The sequence below is a fragment of the Rutidosis leptorrhynchoides genome, chromosome 1, assembly GCF_046630445.1.
Source record: "Rutidosis leptorrhynchoides isolate AG116_Rl617_1_P2 chromosome 1, CSIRO_AGI_Rlap_v1, whole genome shotgun sequence".
Lineage (NCBI taxonomy): Eukaryota > Viridiplantae > Streptophyta > Magnoliopsida > Asterales > Asteraceae > Rutidosis > Rutidosis leptorrhynchoides.
The window spans coordinates 640,661,539-640,672,104 of NC_092333.1; the positions used below are offsets into that span (position 1 = coordinate 640,661,539).

Genomic DNA, 10,566 nt, shown 5'->3' on the forward strand with positions numbered 1-10,566 from the left:
AGGGATAGCACTTTTGGATTCAAACTTTTGTTTACACACTTACGCTATTTATAGCAACTGTGTTTTTCAACTTATATTATGTCGCAAGTTATTTCATTTATACTTTATGACTTTTGTAAACTTAAACTTATTGTCGATCCGTTTGTTAAACTAAACTTTGTACCTTTCAAATGAACGCGACATAATTTTGGTCAAACGAGTCTCATATAGGGACTACGACCACGCAACGGGACCTAAGTTAACGGCGCCGTCAATAACAGTTTTGGTCGGGTCGTTACAGAAACATTGTATACGTGTCTATGGTATCTCAAGATTACATAATATACAATACAAGTTGATTAAGTTATGGTTGGAATAGATTTGTTACCAATTTTCACGTAGCTAAAATGAGAAAAATTATCCAATCTTGTTTTACCCATAACTTCTTCATTTTAAATCCGTTTTGAGTGAATCAAATTGCTATGGTTTCATATTGAACTCTATTTTATGAATCTAAACAGAAAAGGTATAGGTTTATAGTCGGAAAAATAAGTTACAAGTCGTTTTTGTAAAGGTAGTCATTTCAGTCGAAAGAACGACGTCTAGATGACCATTTTAGAAAACATACTTCCACTTTGAGTTTAACCATAATTTTTGGATATAGTTTCATGTTCATAATAAAAATCATTTTCTCAGAATAACAACTTTTAAATCAAAGTTTATCATAGTTTTTAATTAACTAACCCAAAACAGCCCGCGGTGTTACTACGACGGCGTAAATCCGGTTTTACGGTGTTTTTCGTGTTTCCAGGTTTTAAATCATTAAGTTAGCATATCATATAGATATAGAACATGTGTGTAGTTAATTTTAAAAGTCAAGTTAGAAGGATTAACTTTTGTTTGCGAACAAGTTTAGAATTAACTAAACTATGTTCTAGTGATTACGAGTTTAAACCTTCGAATAAGATAGTTTTATATATATGAATCGAATGATGTTATGAACATCATTACTACCTCAAGTTTAGTAGGTAAACCTACTGGAAGTGACAAGAAATGATCTAGCTTCAAAGGATCTTGGATGGCTTGAAAGTTCTTGAAGTAGGATCATGACTCAAAAACAAGTTCAAGTAAGATTTTTACTCGAATTAAGATAGTTTATAGTTATAGAAATTGAATCAAAGTTTGAATATGAATATTACCTTGAATAAGAAAGATAACCTACTTTATATAACAAAGGTTTCTTGATCGTAGATGATTACTTGGAATGGATTAGAAAGCTTGGAAGTAAATTAGTAAACTTGAAGGGATTTTTGAAGTGTTCTTGAAGTGTTCTTCCTATGATGATTATAGCTTGATTCTTGAAGTGATTTTTGATGAAGATGATGATTAACTACTGGAAAAATACGTTCATAATAGTGTGTGTGTGTTGAGAGAGAATTAGAAAGAGAATTGGAAGTGAAATGGAGTGAATGATGAGTGGTAATTGGTGAGTGGTGAGTGAGGTTAAAAGGAGTTCTAGTTAGTTGACTAGCTCATGGTAGAAGTTAAAATTGATTAGTCATACATGACATAATCAAGAGTGGAATCCCATGCTAGTTCCTATTGGTATATACTCATAGTAAGTACGTTTTGAAGCTGTGTATAATACGAGTAAGAATACGACTAGAATTCTTGATGAAAGAAAAGAATGGAAAAGTAACTGTAACCATTTTCGTTAAGTATGAGTGTTTTGATATATGTCTTGAAGTCTTCCAAAAGTATTTTAATACATCTAAATACACTACATGTATATACATTTTAACTGAGTCGTTAAGTCATCGTTAGTCGTTACATGTAAGTGTTGTTTTGAAACCTTTAAGTTAACGATCTCAATTAATGTTGTTAACCCATTGTTTATTATATCTAATGAGATGTTAAATTATTATATTATCATGATATTATGATATATTAATATATCTTAATATGATATATATACATTTAAATGTCGTTACAACGATAATCGTTACATATATGTCTCGTTTCGAAATCCTTAAGTTAGTAGTCTTGTTTATATGTATATAACTCATTGTTAATATACTTATGGAGATACTTACTTATCATAATCTCATGTTAACCATATGTATATCCATATATATATCGTCATGTCGTTTTTACAAGTTTTAACGTTCGTGAATCGCCGGTCAACTTGGGTGGTCAATTGTCTATATAAAACATATTTCAATTAATCAAGTCTTAACAAGTTTGATTGCTTAACATGTTGGAAACATTTAATCATGTAAATATCAATCTCAATTAATATATATAAACATGGAAAAGTTCGGGTCACTACAGTAAGAACATTGTAATTTAATAGAGGGTGGCCGGAGATGGGTGGCTAGCGGCGGTTGGTGGTGGTGTTAATGGAAAACACCTCAAAACTCCATGAAACTTCATGAAAAGTTGCAAATAGCTGCAATATCAATCATTAAACACATCTTCATTCTTAGATTTTGCAGAAACACAACCAAAATCGATGAACAATTCGATTTTAGTTTCAATTTTTTTGAAAATAAAATATGCAGATCTACTCACGAACAAATTACACAATCAAGATTTGAAACTAAATTGAAACAAATAAAAACCCTTTTCTATGTCGATTTGTATCAAAAGTAGAAGCAGGAATTCAGATTCGTCCATTTTCCGGGTTCACAACGTTTTCCGGTAAGCTTTGTTTGTAAAATTCGTGCAACACAGATTTGTTTTCCCTTCAACATTTTCGTGCAATCTCCGTGAAGAGGACACTAGAACCGCCGCCGGTGCAGATTCTTCGTGAAGAGGACACTAGAACATCTTCGTGGGTTGATTTTGAATCTGGGTCTGATTTCTTCATGAAAAAATCCATGAAAGCAGATCTGAAATTTGAGTTTATTTTGTAGTATATAATTATTACAATAATAAATTAAAATAAAATAAAAAGAGGAAATAGGGGTTTGAATTTCTGTAGATTTGAGAAAAAGTCAAAAGAAATATGTAAAATAACGAAACTACCCTCACATGCTTAGCACATGACTTCATTTAACGGAAAAATAGACAGAAAGTAGACGGGGGACGAGGGATGTACTCTTTTGATAGTTTATGGAGGAGGAATGCAAAAAAAAAAAAAAAAAAAGGATAGGAAGTCAAAATCGACGTAAAATTCAGGAACGAGGAATGAAATTTTGTATAAAATAAATTGTTGCTTTTGCACCCACATTGCAAACGGCATACATAAACCTAATATGTACACCGAAAAACTCTTCATAAATTGGACCTTTTTGTATTTTCTTAAACTTGAGTGCTAAATACAGCAAACTACCAAAACATGAAATCAAAAAGACAGTGTACAGGATATCCCCTGGATAAGAAACCCAGCTCTGAATGGAATAAGCATTCTATGGCAGAACCAAAATTAAAACACTCCCACTCAAGTCCTTCCTTTAAATAATCTAATAATCTTGTAAAGTTCCAATCTTTGCTGAAAAAGATTCAAATTCTTGATTTCCCTCAAATGGGTTTTGTTTCTTTAAACAGGTACTCACCTCTCACACCTTTTTACACGATCAAGATGTTGATTTTGATTTTTTTTGTAATATTTCCTGAATGTGGGTTGTGTTTTGTTGATTGTGATTGCAGTGGGTGTGGTTGTTGCAGTGTTGGATGGAAATCATCAAGCTTTCTTGTACCATTAGGGCTTAATTCAAGCACCCCGGATGAAATTCGGGTCGGATACACCCATAGGTTTAACAGGTTCAGAGTTGTTAGTTCATCTGCTGAAACTTCTTCTTCTGGTACTAATTTTATTTCCAAAGTAATTGCAATTTTTTGTAAACAATGAATTTTTTTGATGTTATATTATAAGAACATTAATCCCATGTGGTATGTGAAATAATAAGCCCGAATGTAACTAGAATGACATATAAGTTCTGGCTTATTGTAGTGTAAGTGTAAAAGTGGTATCAAATGTTGATATTTATGCTAAGTGATGTCAACATAATATTCTGTCCATTAAGATGACCAACTATACATTAGGCTGCAGCAAAATCATTTTTCTCGACACGTGTATTTTGTGTAATATATTCAGTAAAACAATAACACCAATATAGGGCTTGCATTTCACAGATCCGATCAGATGATATAATCACGGACATTGTTAATCGTGAGTACGTGAGAAAAACTAATGCAATTTAATCTATTAGCTCTACAACATAGAGCCAAGTCAACCCATTCACAAGTATAATGGGTCGAAATTACCACCTATAATGAATGGATATTAGAGACAGGACTTCAAGACCAATGCTTTCTCATTTCCAGATAATAATGAAAGTCAATGTAAGCAAGAGATAAAATGAGAATTCAATCAAGAGTAGTTTACTCGGCTCTAACCACACGAAGTTATAATTTTTATATGTAACTGCCAAAAGGGTGGAAGTGTAGACTTGTTAAAATTTTTAATTAATTGACTTTTTAAATAATACGGGTAAGAAGGCATATATAGTAATGATGATTCGTATCTACCTAATTTCTAGTTTGCTCTATATCTGTTTTGTCTTCAACTGTTATGGCGATACAGAACCACTCTTGGTCAAGGCGGCAAAAGGACTTCCTGTAAGCAGACCGCCAGCATGGATGATGCGGCAGGCTGGCAGATACATGGCGGTTTACAGAAAACTTGCAGAGAAACACCCGTCTTTCAGAGAGAGATCAGAGACAACCGATCTCATTGTGGAAATTTCATTGCAGCCTTGGGATGCTTTTCATCCTGATGGAGTCATTATTTTCTCCGACATTCTTACACCTCTACCCGCATTTGGTGTTCCCTTTGATATAGAAGAAGTACGGGGCCCGGTTATTCAAACTCCGATTCGTTCCGAGGAAGGGTTGAAAGCATTACATCCAATCAACTTGGATCAGCTCAACTTCGTTGGTGATTCCCTCAAGATTCTTCGACAAGAGGTACTAGACTATACGTTCGACTTCCGAAGTCTTATTATGTGGAGATTTCAATTACAGAAAAAACTCGAATAGAAAACGGTACCAGTGCTCGGTTGTTGGAGAGGTCCGATCCGAGTAATCAAAATTGGTCTCGATCAACCCCTCGGTCAACGGGGATTACTCGGTGATTACTCGATCAGCATCCGGTTAATCAGTCAAAGTAGAGATTAATCAGTTAAAATCAGTCAAAGTCAAACTTAGTCAAATTTTCTCAAACATCAGTATCACATTCGTAGAGGCGGCAACACTTGTGAGTCAGCGTTTGTAATGGGTCAAAATAAGCAATTTTGTAATTGTGATCAAAACAATACGGATGGGTGGGGGGGTCCTCAAACACTTTTTATCCATTTTTTGGTATTATAATAATTTTCCTGATTTGCAATAACTATATGTCTATAATACCATTAAAATACCCTTGACTCTAATTAATAAAGAATTTTTCATCGAAAGCAAGACCATTTAGGAGCTTATTATGCATTTGAATACACATTTGGTGACCCACAACCCATCTGGCCAGTTTCTTTTTTTTGCTTACATTATTAGCTTTACGCCTTTACCCTTTTGCTCTGCTAGAGATTAAGCATTGCTTCGCGATTTAAGACTTCTGTAGAATTGGATTGCGATGCTGTAGTGGGTTTGACTAGAAAGTCAAACTGTTTCTGCTCAACTGAATTATTTGGTTTGAATAAAATCGAACAACTTATCAGTTAGAGATAAAACATTACACAAACCGATTTTGTAATGAATTAAAATGCTGTAGTAATGGGTTTGACTAGAAAGTCAAACTGTACCTTTATTGACTGAATTGGTGTGGTTGAAAATCTACACAATGTTTGTGAATTAGGTTGATGGGAAAGCTGCAATTTTGGGTTTTGTGGGTGCTCCATGGACAATTGCCACATATATTGTAGAAGGTGGCACTACTCGTACATATACAAACATAAAAAGCATGTGTCATACAGCTCCCCACGTATTACGGGCTCTTTTGTCACATTTAACCGAGGCTATAGCTGAGTACGTTGTCTACCAAGTGAAATCGGGTGCTGATTGTGTACAAATATTTGATTCTTGGGGTGGTCAACTACCTCCACATATGTGGGAGCTCTGGTCAAAGCCTTATATCAACGAGGTAAAGTCAACTCAACTCTAAATCTCCAATCTTTTTTCCATGACTAATCATCATCAAGTTTCGTTCTTTTTTGTATTTTCAGATTGTGTCCATTGTAAAGAAAAAGTGTCCTGAAACCCCACTTGTACTTTACATAAACGGAAACGGTGGATTACTTGAAAAGATGAAAGGGACAGGAGTTGATGTGATTGGGTTGGATTGGACGGTTGATATGGCTGATGGAAGACGTAGGCTGGGCGATGACATCAGCATACAAGGAAACGTTGATCCGGCTTATTTATTTTCAACGCTTCCTGCTTTGACAGATGAAATTCATAGGTTAGGACCTGTCTACTTTCCACTTAATGATCTATTTTTGTACATACAGCTCTTAATTCATTCAGTAAGTAAAATTGTTGTTTCTTTCTCACTTAATCTGAAAATTGGTCTGTTTCTAGGAGAGATAGAATCAGACACCCTTCCCCATTAAGAGGCCAAATGGAAACAGGACTTAGTATTGTTGTTTCTAGCCCATATATATTTTATGACATATTTAGACATGATAATTTTAATATGGATGATTGTGTCGTTATGACAGGGTTGTGAAGTGTGCTGGACCAAGGGGTCACATTTTGAACCTGGGCCATGGCGTTCTTGTTGGAACTCCTGAGGAAGCCGTGGCTCGGTTCTTTGATGTTGCAAGAAGCTTCAACTTTGGATCTGTTGAGGAGAAAGCTAAAGTTGCTGTCTAAATGTAAATTGTTTTTTTTTTCCTTGTAGAAATCAGTTTTAGTTCATTTGTCTGTTTAAATTTTGTCATTTAGGCTGCAGTACTTACCGTTTGATATGTAAAGTGTAATTCTTATGTGAAAAACAGAATTGTTTGTAGTCTGATTATTTTATCAAGGTATGGTATGCAGAAATATATAGTTAAGTACTCTATTTGGCAATATTTTAAAAAAATTCAGTTGCTTCATTTGTGATATGGAGGCCATAAGGGCATATGACCATTAGAGCACTGGGAGTGGTGACTGATGTCACTTGGCATGTCAGGCTTGACTTGTCGAGTCAGAAAAAGTGGGCAGTGGTGACCTCTGTAGTTGGGCATGTCAGTTTATATTTTTATTATTATTTTTATGATTTTAATTATGACATAAATGAATATAATTATAAAAATTAACATAAATAGAAATAACTTCCATTAAAATAAAAATTAAACATTACATTTCCTAATAATAAAAAACCATACGATTCCTAAAAATAAAAAAAAGAAAAAAAAATATTACGTTATCGCGATTAAAATGTTACAATTCGTTAACTATTTCGTCACCGCGATTATGCCATAGATGCGAAACTAGAGTATGTCGAAGATACTCATGCTCGTCTTTGTCACGCAGCTCTTTTGTCTTCTCGGCATATACATCACACCTTTCGTACCAAGTTGATCCTTGTAGGTTGTTGACAGGCAAGTAGTAAGATTTATTTTCAGCGATGTTAAAACCATTGTCTTCAATTATCATGTTGTGCAATATGATGCAACCATACATGATTCTTTTGATTTTGTTTACGCTATATGCCCTAGCAGGTTGTCTTAAAATACCCCAACGACCTTGCAAAATTCCAAATGTCCTCTCAACGTCTTTACGAGCTGCAGATTGTTTCTTTGTAAAGTATTTCCTTTTTGCGTCAACAACACTTGAGAATCCCTTAACGAAAGAAGCCCACGAAGGGTAAATCCCATCGGCAAGATAGTAGCCTCGATCGAAATCAACGTCCCCAATTTCGTATGGAACTTGAGGAGCCGTGTCAGTTAGTAAACTATCGAACAATGGAGATGCATTAAGGACATTCAAGTCATTGTTCGAACCGGCCATTCCAAAATATGCATGTCAAATCCAATTGTCATACGATGCAATGGCTTCCAACATGATTGTCGGGTAACCGTGATCGCCTCGGGTGAAATGCCCTTTCCATGCATTTGGACATTTACCCCAAGCCCAATGCATACAATCAATGCTTCCAAGCATTCCAGGAAAGCCGTGAAGTTCTTCATGTTTATGATACAAACGACGATATCGTCCTCGGTCGGTTCTCTCATGTATACATTACCATACAAGTCTATAATACATCTTGTAAAATTTTGCAAAGACTCACGTGATGTTCTCTCTGAAATTTATAAATATTCGTCAAATAGATCCGGTGAATCACCGTATGCTAGTTGACGAATGGCAGAAGTGACTTTTAAAATAGTAGATACTCCGAGAACACCACGTGCATCGGGACGTTGTTGAAAATAAGTAAACCACTTTGGTGCATTGGGACGAGTAGAGTAAGAAAGTATACCTTCAATTATTTTTTCAAGAAGACTTTGTGACATTCGATAACGCCGTTTGAAATATTCAGGGGGATACTTCGGATCTTGAACAAAATAATCTTTCATCAAACGATTGTGCGCTTCTACACGATCACGATGAATGTAGCGACGTTTTCGTCTTGAGCTTTGAGTCTCATTTGTTCCTCGACCTCTCTACGTATTACCACGTTATTTCAATAGGCAAATATACTTTTCATTGCGTTAACCAAACTTTCTTCGTCGGAACTACTCATTTTTAAAGAAATATTTTTATTTAGATGATAGAATTTGGATTTGATTGTGGGAGTATATGTTGAGTAAAATGGATGTAAAATGATATGTGTTTGTGTTTGTGTTTGTATATGTGTTGTGAATATATAGCATTAAAAAAGAAAAAAAGAAAAAAAAAGCCAACGGTCCAATATAGAGCCGTTAGATGTATTTTTTTTTTTAATAAACCGAACCCCAAATTTCCGTCGCCTGGGCGACTGACGAGGACGCGACTGAACCTTGATCAAGGGATGGGGAGTGGGGTGACTGGGACCGAGGTGTGGGACGGGGTAAGTGACACCCTCCACTCCCACCGCTCTTATGTTCACCTTAAGTGAATCTCATGTACAGCTTGGCATTATTTAAAGTTCCTAGGGACCAATTTAAAGATGTGAACGCGTGGTTATGATGAAGACTTAGATTACGGGGAGGTCATTTAAAACTTGTTTTGGGTGGTAAGTTTGATAAGAAGAATAGTGTTGCGGGCTTGGGTATTGGTGTTTCTTCAGCCGTGGATAAAAATAAAATGACCGACGTGGCTTCCGCGGCTTTCGATGTTATGATGACGTGTATGGTCAGAAATGAACCAATTATAGTTAATCTTATCAATTATAGCGAGATTTCGTGTGTACCGGCTAATACTAAAAACCAACAAAAGCGAAGGAAGAAATTGGTTCAAGGTGTCAAAATGAAAGAATTTGGCGAGTTCATAAAGGATATTTGAGTTCGTTTTTATCGGTTTCTTGTTTGGTAGCTTTCTTTTGGTTTCGCTGATCAATGCTTGTGATTGTTTGTTATTGTAATTGGGTTTGGTATTCGTTCGGTTTAGGGTAGATGAGACTTGGTATAGATAGTTCTTTTGTTTAGCCGCTTTCCAGTTACGAGTCTCATCATAGTTTCTTGTATCTCTCGTTGAATCGTTTCCTTTTCGAAAACGTTTTCTGTTTTTTATAAAAGTCTACTATTTTTGCAAAAAGAAAAAAAAAATATGTACAACAGCTCTAAGGGACTTTTTTTCGAACGGCAAAAATTTATAAAGCAACCGCCACTCTAACAAGACGCTGGAGAAGGGCGCACGGGAAAACAAACATACACGAAAGTTACAATGGCTTTGAAAGCCATTCCGACCAACTAATATTGAGTTTTCCTCTATCACTAACCCAATTAAATGAATACATACAAATTGAATCAAATAACTCTTGTTTCTTAAACGTATGAGTGGCAAAAAGAACCGCGTTCCGATACTTCGACAATATCCATGTAGTAGATGCTACAATAGCAACAATCGCATTTTCTTATCCGACGTGACGTGCTAATCATCGAACCACACTATCCATTTGGACCAAACGGAGAATCTTGGCCATTGAATATCCACCCAAAGTCTAACCCTTCTCCAAACCTCAATAGCGACTTCACAAAGGAAAAAGATATGCGAAGAAGATTCAACCTGATACGGGCATAACACACAACCGATTCGTTCAATATCCATGCCACTAGACGAAATATTAATACGAGTCGGGAGCCTATTGAAAGCCACTCTCTATATAAAAAACGTTCATCTTTCGGGGCAAAGTCTTACACCATCTGGTCTTCTCTGTACCACTAGGCAACGAATGATGATCAATACATCGCCTAGTACTAGCAACCTCAAATACACCATTACTGGATAAGGAACAATGCCAAGAGTCATTTTCACTTCGTCAAACAAGAGGACCAATATCCGAAATTGATGCTAAGGGACTTAGTTGGTGAATAATGCTAACCTTATGTTATCTAACATTAATTAATAATGTTATCTTGTTTGCTTAGTTTGTCTTAACTGATTATTATTTCTGGGTATAACTTC

General features: G+C 35.5%; 2 protein-coding genes across 2 annotated transcripts; one reads left to right on the forward strand and one right to left on the reverse strand.

Annotated features, from left to right (window-relative positions):
- The first annotated feature begins 3,348 nt into the window (after positions 1-3,348).
- LOC139885701 (uroporphyrinogen decarboxylase 1, chloroplastic-like) lies at positions 3,349-7,014 on the forward strand. The gene is made up of 6 exons (XM_071869456.1): positions 3,349-3,528; positions 3,631-3,785; positions 4,568-4,950; positions 5,834-6,118; positions 6,201-6,436; positions 6,696-7,014. Exons 1-6 carry the CDS (start codon positions 3,506-3,508, stop codon positions 6,847-6,849), a joined length of 1,236 nt encoding a protein of 411 aa, XP_071725557.1. The 5' UTR covers positions 3,349-3,505; the 3' UTR covers positions 6,850-7,014.
- A 387-nt stretch (positions 7,015-7,401) lies between these two features.
- LOC139849323 (uncharacterized) lies at positions 7,402-7,971 on the reverse strand. Its single transcript, XM_071838985.1, has one exon. The coding sequence runs from the start codon at positions 7,969-7,971 to the stop codon at positions 7,402-7,404; it is 570 nt and encodes a 189-aa protein (XP_071695086.1).
- Positions 7,972-10,566: the final 2,595 nt, after the last annotated feature.